An 18,311-nucleotide genomic window follows, 5' to 3' on the forward strand; every position below is an offset into this window, starting at 1 on the left:
TATGATCCTCATTTTATGGAGCGGGAAACTGAGGCTGGGAGATGCTACAATATCTTGCCTAAGTTCACATGGGTAGTAAGTGGTAAAGCTGGAACACGATCCCAGATCTGTCTTCTAAACCTATTATTGTAGCAATGGCTGGAAAATCCTGTTCTCTTTTGTCCATACAACAATGTTCTTGGGTGGAACTCATCTAAAGCTACTGGGCATTTGACAAGGAAGTTTTGTAGCACAAAAATCCTTTCCTTACTAAATTTCTGTGTATGCTACCAAACCTTACAGAGTTCATGGTTCAATCATCCTATGTATGTTGACACACACTCATACATGTGTATGAATGCTGGGTGCTCCCTACAGCATAGTTAAAAATTAAGGCAGTGTTCTTTATAAGATGGCAGGACATGACATGTGTTTCAATGTTTCACACACGAATACACACCAACAAAGCTGTCATTATATATGTGGAATCTGATTTAACAGCACTAAAATTGTCAGAAATTTCTTATCAAGAGAATAGTCTTTCAGTAAAAGTGAACTATCCAGAGAAGGCTTCCAAATCAAAATTATTTGCAAAGGAGGCTAGAACATTTGGAGGTTCCTGATCAGATGCTGACATGAAGAAATGTAAACCGGTGGAACTCAAATGTGGATTTGTGGTGTACATATGTGCTTAACCAGACAACTCTCTCTGAATGAAGCCACTGGGCTTCTCTTGTGAACTCTCCTCTTGTATCTGATGATAGAAGACAAAGATGCTGGAATCTCGGCTGGGCTGTTCTCTATCATTCTGTTCACTCCCTCACTGGTGTCTCCTTAATCTGACTGGAGCTGGACTGATTGCCATAAGCCAAGTCTCTCTCACTGGTTCTCTCCTCTGGTACCACAGCTTCCACACTCCTGATTTCACTGCTGACTTCAATCCAGTTCAAAGTGGAACATGGAACAGGATTTAAAAAGACAAACAAAAAAATGAAAGCCTTTGCTACCCCTCCAGGGCTTCCAGATTCATCAATCTTTGATCACATAATCAGTCAATGGTCAATAGCAGTGTCCAGGAGGGTCGGTGCACAATAGGTTGTGAATGGAGATGCGTTACTTGGAATTTAGTGCTGTCTGGGCACAAGGTGCCCCACAGGTTTCCAACTTCAAGGGTATAAAACTTGAAGGCATCTAGAAAGGATTCTGGAATGCAGCATGTGGAAGCGGCACTCCCGTCCCTGCAGAGTGGAGACCTGCATATTAACTGCTCCACCCAGAGTGAGACCTGGTTCCCCAGTGGCAGACACTGTCAATTATTTGCCTCTCATTAATTTAATAGGCTGGAATAGTCCTGGGTTGTACTGCAAAAACAGAAGTATTGTTATATTCTAACTCTGCTAACAGTACGGGCAGAATGAACTTTCCCTGCCGGACTTGAGCACCTTCCTTAGTCAGCTTGTCTATTCTGAACAGGACCTGTGGAATATCACCTCCCAGGCATAACACAGGCTGATTTCCTATTACAGGCTGCTTCCTGTGCTGGACACTTTAAACAATTCACCTAGCTAATGTTTGTTGAGTACTTACTATGTGCCCTGCACTGTTCTTAACATTTCTGTGTAATAACTCATTCAGTCCTTGAGAGAAGACTGTGACACAGGTAACACAACTGTTACAATTTTACAGAGGAAGAAGTTGACGCCCATGTTAAGGAGTTTGCCCTCAAATTGCATAGCACAGAAATAGTAGAGACGGGATTTGAACTTAAACTGTCTGGGTTCAGAACCCGCACTGTTAACTACTCTTCTCTTCGATGAGTCTCAGAAGCATTAAGTAGGACAGGGTATGAGGCCCAGCCTACCAGCCACAGGAATCTGTGACATTTAGCCTCTCTGGGCCTGAATTTCTTCAAAGTAAAATTTAATTTTAACAATAATTCTTCTACCTACGTCACAAGGTTGTTAGAAGATCACAGATATCAAATAAATCAAATGTTGCTATATATCAAATGCCAGTTCTCACCATCTTTATCATGGCCTCACAAATTGCCATCCTTTGGGTGTTAACTTGGGCCCCCAAAATGAAAACCAAAGTCCTTTGCTTTGCCAGTTAAATACAGGAGAAAAGACTTGCTCCTACTGCATTGCTATTGCAACGCTTTTACCAGAATGGTCTCAGAAGAATTGAATAGGTAATGAAATTAACCAGCCCCACTAAGAGAGAGAGTGACAGTCTGCCCTAGAACAGGCTATGGAAAAATGAGGGGTATCTTGTCTTCAGAAAGCCCTGAGGTCACGCTAGTCATCTGCCTGTGGTACACCAGGATATTAAAATAATACCACGCCCAGCACTTTGGGAGGCCGAGACGGGTGGATCACGAGGTCAGGAGATCAAGACCATCCTGGCTAACACGGTGAAACCCCATCTCTACTAAAAAATACAAAAAACTAGCCGGGCGAGGTGGCGGGCGCCTGTAGTCCCAGCTACTCGGGAGGCTGAGGCAGGAGAATGGCGTAAACCCGGGAGGCGGAGCTTGCAGTGAGCTGAGATCCGGCCACTGCACTCCAGCCTGGGCGATAGAGCGAGACTCCGTCTCAAAAAAAAAAAAAAAATAATAATAATAATAATACCAAGACAATAGACTGAACACAGTTAACATGATGAAAAGGCAGATGAGATTAGACATAAAAAAGAAATGCTGCCTTTCTGTTAGAGACAGAAAGAACTGTTAATACAAACGAACAGCTGTTTGGGAAGAAAACATTATTTCCAAAACCCAGACAAAGCTCTATTTATTACTTTTCAGAGACATTTAAATTATAGTGTCTGAAAAACAATCCTATCGTGGGTATCTGTGACACCTAAATTATCTGAAAATCTGAAAGGTGAAGCCGAAACAGAGGCTGTGTGAAAGGCTAACATACAGAAAGTTCTTTTGCTCAAAGGATGAGGTGAATAAATCCTTTGCATGGGATAACTGAATGAGAACTAAGTGTTAGGACTAAACTTTTTGAATATGCAATAGAAGAGTCCATTCAAAATTGATTTAAAGATGTTAATGTATGCTCTTCCAAAATCCTAAAAGCAAAATTCACGACTCCCATTGGCCTGTTGCTATTCGTGTGTTCACATTGGTTCTCCTGGCACGCTACTGCCTCCAGCTCCAGGCCTGTCTCAGATGCTCCACAGAAGGCCTGGTCAGCTCTCTCTGCTCACGGTGCCAGGCCAGGCCTGTCATGGGAGGCGGTGGGCATGGCAGCCACTGAGGCAGGCCTGGGCGTGAATTTGTTCCCACCAACCCTGACCCTCCCAAAAGAGACCATGACTCACCCATGCCTTTGCCAGGAACTAGCATGTACCCAGCCATCTCTAGGCATTTCTAGAGAATAAACTGTCACACTTGAGTAAAAAAACATCTGGCTAAGGAAAAAGAAAGGAAACTGTATTTACTCGGCCCTAGGGAAAGTGAAAGAATGATCAAATGATCAGTCACACTGGGAGTCACTGTTACAGCCCTCTAGAGGTGGAATGCTGTATCTCTGCCCAGTCAATTCAATGCAAATGCAGACATTAAAATGGAAAAACAACACCTGGAAGAATACTCAAGTCTATAATCAGCCGTGACAGGTACTGGAGCTTTCAATCTAGATGTCCTCAGGATGGGGCGACCAGGACCTGAATGCAGTGGGTCATCCAGCGGGAGTCTCGCTCACCCTATGCAAGCACGCTTGCCTGCCTGCCTTTTCCCTTCATCAGCTTCTTGTTCATTGTTCTACCTCACTTCCCACACACCTCACGGGGTGTTGTGCGGCTTGGTTTGTGTGCGAAGGCTTGAGATTTTTCTGATGAAAGGTGTTATGGTGTTATGTAAATACACAGTATTAGTTTGCCTTTATTCCAGCAATACTGGTTTGAAATAGTTCAATGTGTGTAAATATGTGTAATAATGTGTACTAATTTGATTTTTTTAGCAATTCCTTGGCATCCCAGTTAACTAAGTGGCAGCAACCTTACTTGCCTGATGAAATATTAAGTATAGTTTCAGAAAACTATTAATTGGTCTTTGTCTCTTTCAAATCAAATGCTAACTATGTTAGTCTTCTAAGCACTTGTAATAATCTGCTTGAATACCAGACAGAATTACCAAGTTGTGACATCCCATGAATAAAACAGAGGTATATGCAAAGGTTAAGGTTCATAACATAGCAACTAGCCCACCCTAGAGGATGGGAACAGGTGTATAAGCTCCCCCAAAACAATTCGTGTAACTGGAAAACCTAAGTGTACAACATTCAGAAAAAGCACCATCAATGCCACCACATGCTTCCAACTGTAATTGACAAAAATAAATATCACTTTTAGGATCAGGTGTCAAACGGGGCCATGTTAATTTTGATAGCCACTTCTGTTCCTCTCTAGGAATACTATTTCATCCAACCATGTTAACAATTTTGGGTCAAGAGGACATGAGCAGAACAACCCAACTTTCTACACAAGGCTCTGAATGAGGGGTTATTTTCAGCCTTCTCTCTAGCCAGTGGCACCTACCCCTGCTGGCTCTCACAGGAACACCAAGAGTTCACATCCATCCCTTGGATGGGTATTGCCAAGAGATGTCATTATTTAAACGGTCTATGTGGCCATGTGCCCTACTGGCAGAATGGTCTCATTATCCTCCCTATCAAAGATGTCGGAGTACCACCCATGCAAACAGAGTCAAAGGCACAGGCTCTGGACTTGTCACAAAGACGGGCAGAAGATGTCAGTGGATTACTAAAAAACTAAAAAAACTAATCATATGGTGAATTTAATGAGTAATATTACCATGGATAACATTTTTGTCACATATATTATTTTTTCCCTCCCAAGATAAAAATCTGGCTTTAGACCCATACTGTGAGTGGATTGTGCTACATTAGGCATTATAGGAAGCGGCTTCCGTCAGGCTGGTCTTGGGGCTGGACAGACACAGTAGCAGCCCCGGCTGGCTGGCTGGGCAGTCAGGAGGTCCAGCAAAGGCACAGAATCATGCCCGCATATTGGGGATGTCAGGGCTGTCAGCCAGAAGTCATGTGCTTCTTCTCATTGTGGGTCTTTTTTTTTTTTTTTTTTTTTTTTTTTTTTGAGGCTGAGTCTTGCTCTGTCGCCCAGGCTGGAGTGCAGTGGCCAGATCTCAGCTCACGGCAAGCTCCGCCTCCCGGGTTCCCGCCATTCTCCTGCCTCAGCCTCCCGCTCATTGTGGGTCTTAAGTCTAAAATCGTTTTCTAAAGTGTGCAATCCAAAAAAAATATCAGAAGAGAAAGGGCCTTAATCTCCTCTGCATACACTGCCTCTCCCTAGCCATCAAGTGTCACCATTCTACAGAGCCCCTCTTGGTCTCCTCATGCTTACCTGTTCCTTCTTCTGTACCCTACACATGGCTCTTACCACAGTGCACTATGACCGTCTGCCTCCTGCACTAAAATGTCAGCTCCTTGAGAGTCAGGAGAGTCAGGACTGAATCCTGCTGGCACCCATAGCATCCAGCATAGGGTCCAACACATGCAGCTGCTGAATGCAAGAATGCATTTTTCAGAACAGCATCAGTGGACTTGACTGTCTTTTGAAAGCTCCTGTTGGCCCTGGATCAGATGTTCTCACAGGGTAAGGGGAAAGATTTATTTATCTTTTAAAATAAACAGCTTTCAAAGAACCACTGAAAAAACCATTTCCACCTTTGGTCGAAGCAGAGAGTTGGTTGCATGTGTGACAGTCATATACTATTTTTTTTATCTTCCAAAGAGCATAGGGTTTTCTTTTTTTCTTTGCCAAAAGAAAACTAGATGAGAGAAGGCAAATGCCTTGGTGCAGAAGAGGGCTTGGGGACCTTCCAGGTAAACAATTTCACTGGCAGCAGCTGGAGACCCGACAGCACTGTGATTTTGCTAAAGCTGTTGAAGCGCAATGCACACATAGATGCCGGTGTCTTCTGGCTGTACCAAAGGTAGGAATTTTAAGATAATGTGAAAAAAAATGCAATGTAAATTTGTTCTACTATTCACGCATTCATTTTTGCTCGGCAAATATTTTCTGAGCACCTACAATGTCTTCTTTACTGGGCGCTGGGATACAGTGGAGAACAAGACAGCCAAGATTGCACTCCGAGGAGGTTGCATAGTCGTTAGCAAGATGACATTTGTGAAAAAGATGTGTGTATGACAGTGTTAGGAGCGAAACCTCACTGATTACTGTCCTGACTTTCATAGCCACACAGCCCCTTACCTAAAAAGATACTGCTTTCTGTCATGTCTGTATATGCACGAGATGACTTTTGCTATCATTTGTTTATGAAGGGTTATTTTTAGAGGCAGGGATGATAGGGACAAGAACACTGGAGCTCACCACTCCACAGGTTCCTCCTCTTCTAGATCATGCATCCCAGTTCCTGCAGTGGGGTGAGCCAGGTGACTGAGTTCTGGCAAATGGGGAAGGGCAGAGAGTAGTGGACCCAATCCTTGGCCTGGCCTCCACACCTTCCCTGCAGCCCCCTGCATTCCCTCTGTGCTACACTGATGCAGGGTTGAGAAGTGGTGGAGACAGGGTAAGATAAAGTGAAATCTTAGAGTAAAGAACCAATGGGATAAGATCTCATCCCAAAGATGTTGTCTTTCACTTACCTGAAGTCCAAGTACCTCTTATGAGCTCTGACCACAGTGGCTACCAAAATATATTAGGTATTAGCCCTCCCCCTCAAAGAGGTCAGGACCCTTTTGGGCTTGGAAAAGACCTTTGCACATGGGAAAAAGCAGTAAATATGTGTGTGAGGGCTGTGGGCCAGGTGAACCTTCTTAGAATTCAGAAGAGGAATTCATTCAAGAAAACATCTCCCTTGACTCTAAAGCATTGTATAGTATTGAGTTATAAAAATGTACCATGGTACATTTAGATGCACCAATTGTCCAGAAATAAGGAATGGGATGAAAACGAAACAGACTGCCTCAGTGGTAACAAAGGTTCCAATGAAATAAATGTCGGAACTCAGCAGAATGGTCATGTAGCTCAGCTCCGTCTGGCTGTGCCAAGAAAGAGAACACATCTCTCATCAGTGCAAATTTTTTGAAGATGAAGAAAATGGACTTCTGAAGCCTCTTAAAGACTCTGAAAGTCATGCCACAGACACAGTTACAAGGAACTGGTAACTCCTCAAAACCATGCTACAGGATTAAAGCAAAGACTTCAGATGCTAACTCTCCCCAAACAGAATTCATGGGGACCTCAAGGTCAGTGACACCTTTCAGAGCACAGACTGGAATAGTCAGAGTGACCCAATGTACTCTCCCTTTGATCAACCTTATATTTGACTGCATTTTAGTAAATTATCCATGTAGTTGTATTTTGACAGCTCTCTTTACAGCAGTAAAACAAAATGTGTGCATCGCAAATGGCAAAGATTCAAATTTCAGCTATGTTTATCCAAAATAGCACTGAACTGCTTCTGTACTTATGCTATACTGCCTACAGCTTTACGGAAGGGAAGACAGATGGGATGAATTTAGCAGGGAAACAGCTGTGGCTTGAAGAAGAGACAAGCAAAAGTTTTGCTATCAGGCTTCATTATGTATCAAGGTACCAATAAAATGTGTATCCGTAAGGCAGCCAAAAAAGTGTTTTTCATTTGACTAGTGATAATTACCTTTTCTCAACAGCTGACAATGTTCTAAGTAGCAATAAATAGGTATAATAATTAAGCAATAAGATACAAGCGTCAGTGCCTCTCTGGGAATTGTGGTTTTCTTCAGGTATGCTGGGAGGCACAGGCTAAGAGGCCACGGACTTCCACCACCTGAGAAATGGAGCAAGCCTAACACGCTGCCGTCAGGGGTGCAACACATAGAAAAAGGAGAAAAAGCTACACGGGGAGAGGGAAGCTGGGGACGTACTGGTGTGACCACAACATTACTGAGATAGAGTTAAGCCAATGCCCATCTCCAGTATTTCCATCTCTTTCTTAATAATAAACATGCTTCGGTCACACTTTGTTCTGGTCACCTAGGGCTGCTCTACCTATAGCTCGTGAAAATGGAAAATTGGGCTTTTTGTCCTCTGAATCATCTTTATCCATTTTTAAATGTCCAATCAGATGTTCTTCAAGATGGACCTGCTTCAACTGTCTGCGAACAGGAAATGTCCAGTTTTGACATGGCTGGCCTGGTGATCAGTCACGTGTGAGTTGGGTGGCCTGTGCGCGACTGTTCCCTGCTGGCACCAATTCCATTCCCGCGGGTCGCCTCAGGGAAGGCTGACCAACATGCCACCGGAATCCTCCCATAGATCCTCCTAGAGAAAGTAGTGCTCGTTACGCACACTTTGTGTTTAAAATAAGAAATCATCCATTTTGTGAGAAAAAATCATGCCTCTTTATCTCAATAGAGGCTTCTTATTGGGTGACCAAAAAATAAAACGTATGATAATTATTAACACCTGATAAATTGTTCTAATACAAAGATTCTTTACAAATGTAATGTATGTCACACTGATGAATAACACCATGTTCCACTCAGATCAATAACATTAATACTGCCATGGTAACAGAAGGGAGAAAGGCAGAGAAAGCCTTAAAAAGAACAAACAAACTCAGACCTATATGCAATGATCCCCTGACTGACAGTGACATTTGGTAGCACAAATTTTCCTAAACAGCTTGGAATGACCACATCACCATTTATTACCACCGAGTGGTAATAAAAAAAAGCATTAGCATACTCAGGAGCATGTGCAAACTGATGAGAAACTTACTAGCTTCTTGAGGCCTGGGCGGGAGGATCACTTGAGGCCAGGAGTTCAAGACCAGACTGGGCAATGTAGTGAGACCTCATCGCCCAAAAAAATAAAAATATTTTTCAGTGTTGAGGGTGTTGGTACGCCTGTAGTCCCAGCTATCCAGGAGGTTGAAGTGGGAGGATCACTTCAGCACAGGAGTTAAGGCTGCCATGAGCTATGATTGTGCCAGTGTGCTCCAAGCTGGGCAACAGAGTAAGAGCCTGTCTCTTAAAAAACAAAAAATTTTAGCTTTCTAAATATTTTAGTATCACCTTCCATTCCCACTCGTTCAAAAGGTTGTGTTTTCTTTCATTTTAGGTACAATTATTTCTACCCCCCACGCCCCAAGCCTTTCTGTAACATGCCTCCATTCTTCAGTGACTTGTTTCTGGCAGCACGTGCTGAACCTCTGGCCTCCTCCATCTTATTGCATCTTGAAAAGCCCCATGTTAGCCACTGATTTTCTACGTCCAACAGGACCATCTTCTCTTTAGAGGCAGAAAGATACTATGGTCGTTCAGTGACAGCACCAGCTTTCGAGTCAGGCAAACCTATTTAAATTCTAGCGTTCCCTCCTAGGACTGTGCAGCTGGCCACACTTCCTCCCTCCGAGCCTCCACCTCCTCAATCATAAATTGGAAGAAACCTTGAAAGACTATTGTAAAGTACAGTAATGTCTGAGTGAATTGTCAATAACTAGGGACTACTTTTTTCGTTATGGAAAGGAAAGGCTTTACCAAATTGTCCTTTCTGTCACTCTTTTTTTTTTTTTTTTTTTTGAGACGGAGTCTCGCTCTGTCACCCAGGCTGGAGTGCAGTGGCCGGATCTCAGCTCACTGCAAGCTCCGCCTCCCGGGTTCACGCCATTCTCCTGCCTCAGCCTCCCGGGTAGCTGGGACTACAGGCGCCGCCACCTCGCCCTGCTAGTTTTTTGCAGTTTTTAGTAGAGACGGGGTTTCACCGTGTTAGCCAGGATGGTCTCGGTCTCCTGACCTCGTGATCCGCTCGACTCGGCCTCCCAAAGTGCTGGGATGACAGGCTTGAGCCACCGCGCCCGGCTCTGTCACTCTTTCATTTCAAATTATTGCTCCTCTTCTTTTTCTTCTCACTGTCCATAATCTGCCTCAAATTTAAGGTAACATAAACACATTTGAAACTGGTAATATTTTACTATCTCCACCACATTTTTCTCCATCTATCAGAACACAAGAATTTCCTGCATAGAGGAGATTCATGCAATAGCTTAAGGCACGTATCCTGGGACTCAATTCAGAAACTGATCAGACGTCCCTTGTAGGAAAACAGTGGCAGTTTAGTGGCAGGAATGCCATTTAGAGATCACTGAGAATGGGAATATAAAACAATGCCACATCTGATTGGAATTACAGAAAGAGCTTCTAAAAATTTTTACTATTATGGGAGCTAAAATATTGCTAAGATTCTTCAAAAATCAGCATCCCTTCTTCCCAGAATGGGCAGCAACACTGCCCAGGCTCAAGTTCGGCATCTATCACATAGTAGCTGTGTGACCTTCAGCCAGTTACTTAACCTCACTGTGCCTCACTTTCCTCATTGGTAAAATGGGGATATTGCTAGTACTCACTTCACGTGGTGGTTATGAAAATTCAGTGGGTTTAAAAGGTAAGTGCTTAGAAGAGGAGCTGGTATACAGCAAGCACCCTCTAAAGTTAGCTGCTGCTACAACAGTGATAAGAATTACTACGATGATTATTATATAGTTGTTACATCTTACATAATTATATATTATATAATAACAATTATTGCAAGGGGTGTCAGGAAATTTTTACATGGTAGTTTAACACAACATTCAGTGCTGTCAAACTGTGGACATTAGGGAATCAAGGAAAGGGTCAGAACCAAGAATTCCTGAAACACAAAAGCAGAGGCCAGGGTCCCTGGCCAGGGAGGCTAAAGGATGGTTGAGCTTCTTACAGCAAAGACCTTAAGATTGTGTGTGCTGAACAGTCAGATGTCTTCATGAGAACACTTCTAAAATTAGTAACTCACTCTGACCCACACAAAAGTCAAGAGGAGGGCAGAACGTAACTGTATCTTGTGTCTTCTTCATTTTTGGATGGGTCCTGAAGGTTTCTGCAGGACCTCTATCCACACCAGGACACCTGACAATTATATTTCTGACAGAGAGTGATGCCTTGCATATTATAGCCAAATTTTAAAATCTGTTTAGAAAAGACAAGAAAACACATATTAACAGACTAGCAGCAATGCTGTCTTAGAGTGTAAGTCAATAAAATCCCTGTCCCCTGGTTTCCTCATATTGTAAATGGTAATAACCACCCTTGATAACCACTTAACAGAGGGACTGTAGAGTGCCAGCTAAAATTTGCAAAGTACGCTTGAGGTTGCAATTATGTAAACATAGAAATGATCTCTCTTTTAAGAATCAATTTTGAGCGACTTAAATCAATGTGTTAAGGACAAAAGCTTCATAAAATGCATGAAAAATTGGACTTAGATACCATACTTTGAAATCAACCATCAGCATTACAAATGTCACGTATGCACAGACTGTTACCAGCAGAGAAGTTCAGAAGTAAATACACGGCATTTGAAAACCTAATCCTCAATGCATGATGCTAGTCAATAAGGGGAAGCCACTGCAAATACGGAAACTGACAGGCCAAGCAAAGCAAATGTATTTTTACTTAAAAGGTGAATTCTTTCTGTATATTTTCTACAGGGCTCCTATAAGTCATTTAAAAATTTCAGTTCTGAATGGCCACTTTAAACAGAAAGAATGATGCTTTGGATCTAAAACCAATGATGAAACAATGCGGACATTTACATGAATTATTTTTGGTTTTGTGATAATTTTCATTGTCGATATGACACTGAGAATGAAACTTCTTGTATGGCTTCAGGATCAACAGAATAGACACATGCTATTCTGAATATGAATATTTATAAGATTTTTCCTTAAAGAAAAAAATAGGAAATAATCAATAAATTAATTCTTTACAAAATAAGGTGCACTCAACCAAAAGAGAATGGAAGATCTGTTGATTCCTCATAAAGCATTAATGTTTCCAGCATGCGTGATAAATACCTACGATTCTTCCGCCCATTTTCCTTTTTGGAAGTTGATCACTGTATATTCTGTGACAATCTGCTCCCCTAGAATTTGGAATTTGAATAAAACAGATTTGGTTGCTTTTTCCTCAGATGAATGCACAAAGACCCTTAAAAAACAAATGTTCTTTAAAAGTGTGATGCCCGTATTTAACATTTATTAAAGATATAGCATCTACCAAAAGATTTTCAAGCTAAACTCTAGGTATTCCATCCCAATTCTACAATAGAAAGTTAAGTATGATCAGATTACAAGGTCCAGGAAAAACACAATAAGAATGAAGAGATAAAGATGGAAGATTGCCCCATAAATAAAATAAAAAATAATCCCCAGCCCCTTTACCAAAACCAAGTAAATTGCCCTCCCTCTCCCCCCTTTTTAAATGCTGGGAATGACCCACTTTAACCTAGGCATATTGGTATAAAAATAAAAGCAAGAAAATCTAGCTTTCTTGATGTATTTACATGAAAATAAACATATAGGCATAGCTAATAGCTCACTCTAATTTCTCTCTAAGCAGAGCCTCCCATACAGGTTTACTATTACATTCAGAGGCATGCATTTTAAAAAAGTACTATTTACTCTGCCACTTTATCTCCAAATTTGTCATCTGGCTGTATTTGTGCAGCTTCATTAAACTAATCCCCAGAACGGTCCCACGTCGTTTAGCTTTTGACAACTTGAACAGCTCAGTGACCCTGGGTCATCTGCATGACGCAAGCCAGCCACAGAATTAATAAGAGAATTTCCCTACCAACCAGGGCAGGACCAAGGATGAGAGCAGAGCCCGATGACTCTTCTCAGACCTAATTACGTCAGGCTTCCCTGTTCAGTAAACCAAAACAGGGAGAGAAAACTGAGAAGAAAGGCTTTCCACCAAGATAAATTCTGCGTGCTCCTGGTTCATTCGATGAATAAGGAGTTGGAAGATCCAGAAAAATAGGATGATGGAGACTGAACTGACTGGGTCCATGCTCCGAGCTCCCACAGCCTGTAGACCAGCGATCAGCCCACATCAACAGTCCTTGCTCCTGGAACACGCATCCCTCCGATCCAGAGGCCGTCCTGACCCACTTGTTTGCTTCCTTAGGGGCCACAACAATGCCCAACCAAATATTTGGACAAATGAGAAACTAATTTGTTGAGTAACATTATCAAATGTACTTTGCACTTACAGAGGGTTCTAATAAACTAAATCACATTTATATGCATTACAAGGGGAACTTACTACAATGAATTATGTTGCTAAGTGAAGAATGACTACTTAACTAATCTATTTTGTAAATATGTATGTTGCGTTTGGTAAAAGTGAGATATATTGACAACAGTTTGGCTTTCTATCAAGCTGAATTTGGAGTGGAATATTTTGAATTAGGGTCATTTATTAAATTTCAGAGCCTCTAGTCTCTCAGCATGATCAAGAGTGATCAAGATAGATGGAAGTAGGCCAGGCGTGGTGGCTCTCGCCTGTAATCCCTGCATGTTGGGAGGCCAAGGCAGGTGGATCACTTGAGGTCAAGAGTTCGAGACCAGCCTGGCCAACATGGTGAAACCCAACACTATTAAAAAAACAAAAATTAGCTGGGCGTGGTAACCGACACCTGTAATCCCAGCTACTTGGGAGACTGAGGCAGGAGAATTGTTGAACCCAGGAGGCGGAGATTGCAGTGAGATGACATAGCACCACTGCACCCTAGCCTGGGCAACACAGTGAGATTCCATCTCAAAAAATACAAATACAAATAAAGATAGATGGAAGTAAAGCAATGTTTAGCAACTGGCCTACTTTTTTCATGTTAGGGCAAAATAAAACTTCAAAATTCCCTAGGAATTTTTTGTTAAAGCTTTCAAAAGTTTTCATTTCTTCATTCTGAAATAGATTTCCTCCTTTCAAAATTACACTTTTCTTTTAAAATGTGCCCTAGATTTTCCTTGTCTTGTGAATTACGGCATTTTAATCCTAAGTAGTGTATATAGTTTCAAAATTAATATTGATTTTGGTTGTTGAAAAAAATGAACAGTTAGAAAATTATGTGATGGTGGATTCTATTCATTTTGTCAAGCAGTTTATTTCTACCGTATCTGGGAAGTTTTCTCTGATTACCCCAGACACCTACCACAGTGGATGGCACATTTGTTACGCTGAGTGAAATCCTGAGCAGGTGAATGGCCCACTCTTGCAAAATGCTATGCTGCTCACTAAACAAGATAACAGGGACAGACAGAAGATAGTACAGAGCACGGGCTTTAGATATCTCAGTTGTTGCATAATTTAACTTCTCCAACTCTCCTTTCGCTCCTTTGGAGAACACGACTATTATTATTATTAACAACAATATGTGAGATAACATATTCTTAGCTGCAGCCAAACTCCTATTAGACACTCAAAAACTGCGACCTCTTCCCTTACTCTTACTTGTTCCAACATGCCCAATCGGGTACAGTGATGTAGACTGTGGTGCGCTGGGGCTGTAGGGTAAGGAAAGAAGTGCATTCAGAGTAGATGCACTACCTCCCACACTTCCAAGATAATCAAACGTGAGTGAACCAGGCCTCTCTGACCGGCTGACTGGGTGTGAGTCCCGGGAATAGGAAACTCTGATTTTAGTGCTATGGAAATCAGTTCCCAGATGCTATGCTTGGCCTCTGTGTCTCAGTTTCATAGTTTCAAAGGAAGACAATACTAATAATTCATCTTGCACAGTATATATGAAAAGAAGTATCTATTTCATGTTTTAAAGGTCATTGAATATATAACAGCTAGATAGTTAAAGCAAAATACCATATTCATCAGTGAAATAGAAAAGTTTAGCAGCATTCATCTGTTCTCATTTTAAATTTACCACAGTATGTAAATTAGAGGATTTAAAAAAGCATCAGGCAAAAATCTGAGCTAGGTGCGAATGAAAAGCACAATCAGAAGCAAATTTGTGACTGCTTGAAGTTAAGAGTTTGCCAAATGGGATGGTACTTAGATTTTACTACTAATCTGAGTTTATGTAAAGCCAACAGAAAGATCCCAATGATTGTTATATACCCAGAGTAGGAATTTGCTGCTAAACTGCTGGAGAATATCGGTCTCAGGTTGGCTTTTGTAAACATCTTATTTTATGTGCTGAAATTATCACAGGACTACTACACACTGAGCTGAACTTTAAACACTCAGTCCCAGTATTATATACACAGTCTGAAGAAAACAAACCAAATAAAATTTGGATAAGTAGCTGAATTACCTGATTTAAAAAATATTTTGCTGTAGTTGAGAGAAACTATTTAGCCAGGAACAGCAGTTATTCTATCAACTTAACATTTCAAGATACGATTGATGGCAAAATGAGATAACCTGATCATTCGGAACGGGATTTTCTTGCATCCAGAACGTTCACACTGTATCAGAAATGTACAGAGGCGGGTTTGTGATTCACACTCTTGCAGAGCTCAGTGGGCCAGTATGTTACATTGAGACATCAGCCTACTATTTAAACAACACCCTGTCTGGTTTCTATGGAACAAACTACCTTCAAAAACAAAATGAACCATATTAAACGAAGCCAAGGGAAAGTCAAGCTCAGGAGTGCTGCCATAGTCTCGACTACGAGTCAGGAGACCTGGACTTTTATGTTGCACTGACTCTGCAGTCTTGGGCTGGGGCCTCGAGCCCACCAAGAAGAGGGTAATTTACAAGCGACTGCAGAGTACAGCTGGTGGGACAGGGAGACAGATGCCCACCTGAGTGTCAATCGAAACCTGCTCCAAATTTTGCGATCCCCAGTCTGAATTCCCAGAGTCCTAGAATACTTTTGATTACTTCATGCACCCTCAAATAACATCATGATATCTCATCAACTCCGGAAAAGGAGAGTCATAAGATCAATGTATTTTCTACCTCATAATGCCTAGTCACTCAGAACAATACACTTTGTGAGTGCCTACTGTGTTCCCATCACCGTACCAGGCAGCAGGAAACCAGTGATGAGCAAGACAGATGAAGTCCTTGCCTCGTGGTACTCACAGCCCAAAGAAGGAAAACAGCAGAGTGAGGGGAGTCACTCAGTTCTTCAGTGTTTTGAGAGGCTGCTAAAGGATCAGACCCAGAACCTTGCCCAGCACAACAGAAGCCCTCACGGAATAACTGGATCTGCTTCTCAGAAAAGAAATGAGTAAACATTAAGTTTTATATACATTTTCTGAAGGTTCACAGCCCACCTATGTATTTCAGTATAAGAATCTCATTGCAGGCCGGGCGCGGTGGCTCAAGCCTGTAATCCCAGCACTTTGGGAGGCCGAGGCGGGCGGATCACGAGGTCAGGAGATCGAGACCATCCTGGCGAACACTGTGAAACCCCGTCTCTACTAAAAAAATACAAAAAACTAGCCGGGCGAGGTGGCGGGCGTCTGTAGTCCCAGCTACTCGGGAGGCTGAGGCAGGAGAATGGCGTGAACCGGGAGGCGGAGCTTGCAGTGAGCTGAGATCCGGCCACTGCACTCCAGCCCCGGCGACAGAGCAAGACTCCGTCTCAAAAAAAAAAAAAAAAAAAAAAAAAGAATCTCATTGCAGGCTGGGCACAGTGGTTTACATCTGTAATCCCAGTACTTTGGGAGGGTGAGGCAGGAGGATCACTTGAGTCTAGGAGTTCAAAACCAACCTGGGCAACACAGTAGGACCCCAGTTCTAAATATATATATATATATATATATATATATATATAGAGAGAGAGAGAGAGAGAGAGAGAGAGCGAGCGAGCGCCAGGTGTGATAGTGCACACTTACAGTGTCAGCTACTCAAAAAACTGAGGGAGAAGGATCCCTAGAGGCCAGGAGTTTGAGGCTGCAGTAAGCTGTGATTGCACCACTGCACCCCAGCTTCGGTAACAGAGCCAGCTACTGTCTCAAAAAAAAAAAAAATTGATCATCTCAGGGGTAGGGAGAAGTCAAAAAGGCACGACGGAGAAAGAGAGGAGTCTAACTCTGTTTGCAAGGGTTACTAGGGGAGGTAACGAAAAGGGGAAGACGAAAAACCTCAACTGAGCCTGTTACTGTTTGCATTTCCTTTTACACAATTAACACATGCTTAGTGCAGAAAACTTAGAAGTGGTCAGAAAGTGCAGTGGAAGAAGGCACCCCAGCAATCCCAGAGAGCACTACTGTATTCCTTTCCGTGTGTGGCCTCTTGTCTGTATGTGTGTGCGCACACATGGAAATGCATGAGCATGCACACGCAGGTGTAACGAGAAGTAACAAGAGGGAGACAATTTTATTCAGCAGCTGTGTGGTTGTTAAAGAGCCTTTGATGGAAGGGTTTTTTAACTATGGGTCATGACCCTTTAGTGGGTCACAAAATTACTTTAGCAGGCCACAATCAACTTTTCATTTTACTTTTTGAGACAAAGTCTGGCTCTATTGCCCAGGCTGGAGTGCAGTGGCGTGATCTCGGCTCACTGCAACCTCTACTTCCTGGGCTCAAACAATCCTCCCACCTCAGCCTCCTGAGTAGCTGGGATTACAGGCACGCACCACCAAGCTGGCTGATTTTTGTATTTCTTTTTTTGTAGAGACGGGGTTTCTCTATATTGTCTAGGCTGATCTTGAACTGGTGAGATCAAGTGAGCCGCCCAACTTGGTCTCCCAAAGTGCTGGGATTACAGGCGTGAGCCATTGGGCCTGGCTTAAATTTCCTTGAGTATATATATGTAAGTGTCCATATGCATGTGTGTACAATGTGTGCTTATTCAAGATGCAGGCCACTCTGAATATGCACATTTAAGGCAAGAGTTGTGGCAGAACTGGATGGTCCTGCATAATAGAAGGGGGTGAGGAATGTCTGGCTCCTAGAAATATGAGAAGGCAAAGAATTAGAAAGTTATAGGGTTAAGGAAACTGGGAGATAGGAAAAAAAAAAGTTCCAAGTTGGGAATGCAACCAGGAAAGGACCAGGGAAGGGAGAACTAAGTATTAAGGGAGATTGTTATGTTGTTTCTAAGGGAGGTATGGCATGAATGTTTTCCATCTTCTTATATCTTCAGTAAAATCTACGCTGATCAGCAGTACATGTGTGCCTATGAAATCTTTTGGGAAACTCAAGGAGATGCTGAGTTCTATGTGCAAACTGACATGGGGCAAAATTTGAGTCTACACGTGTGAGATACACAAGCTAGAGTATGAAGAAGATGTTACATTTGGGGTACATATCCATCTACAGATCTATAACTATATACCTTCTGTGTGTGCAAAAGATGAAATAAAGTATACTACTTTTATCCTATTTCCCCTTAGGGGATATATTTTGAACATTTTGTCATATCAATAAACACTTTTTTTTCAACAAGTCATTTCAGCAGCATTTTAGAATTAAATGCTATATTAATCCTAATGCCTGTAATCCCAACGTTTTGGGAGGCCGAGGCGGAAGGATCACCTGAGG

The 18,311-nt window shown here is 42.3% G+C and overlaps 1 protein-coding gene across 16 annotated transcripts in view; it reads right to left on the bottom strand.

The window, feature by feature from the left end:
- Nucleotides 1-18,311, bottom strand: part of SDCCAG8 (SHH signaling and ciliogenesis regulator SDCCAG8) — a 251,197-nt gene that overhangs the window by 36,852 nt on the left and 196,034 nt on the right. Inside the window, exon 17 of one of the 16 annotated variants that reach the window (XM_033199698.1) lies at nucleotides 5,378-5,529. The exons of the other annotated variants lie outside the window; for them this stretch is intronic. Within the exon in view, the coding sequence (XP_033055589.1) occupies nucleotides 5,403-5,529 (127 nt within the window). The 3' untranslated portion in view covers nucleotides 5,378-5,402. Of the gene's footprint in view, nucleotides 1-5,377; nucleotides 5,530-18,311 lie in introns of those variants that run through there. 16 annotated transcript variants of the gene reach the window in all.

Source organism: Trachypithecus francoisi, unplaced genomic scaffold (genome assembly GCF_009764315.1).
Source record: "Trachypithecus francoisi isolate TF-2019V2 unplaced genomic scaffold, Tfra_2.0 Lachesis_group5, whole genome shotgun sequence".
Classification (NCBI taxonomy): Eukaryota; Metazoa; Chordata; class Mammalia; order Primates; family Cercopithecidae; genus Trachypithecus; species Trachypithecus francoisi.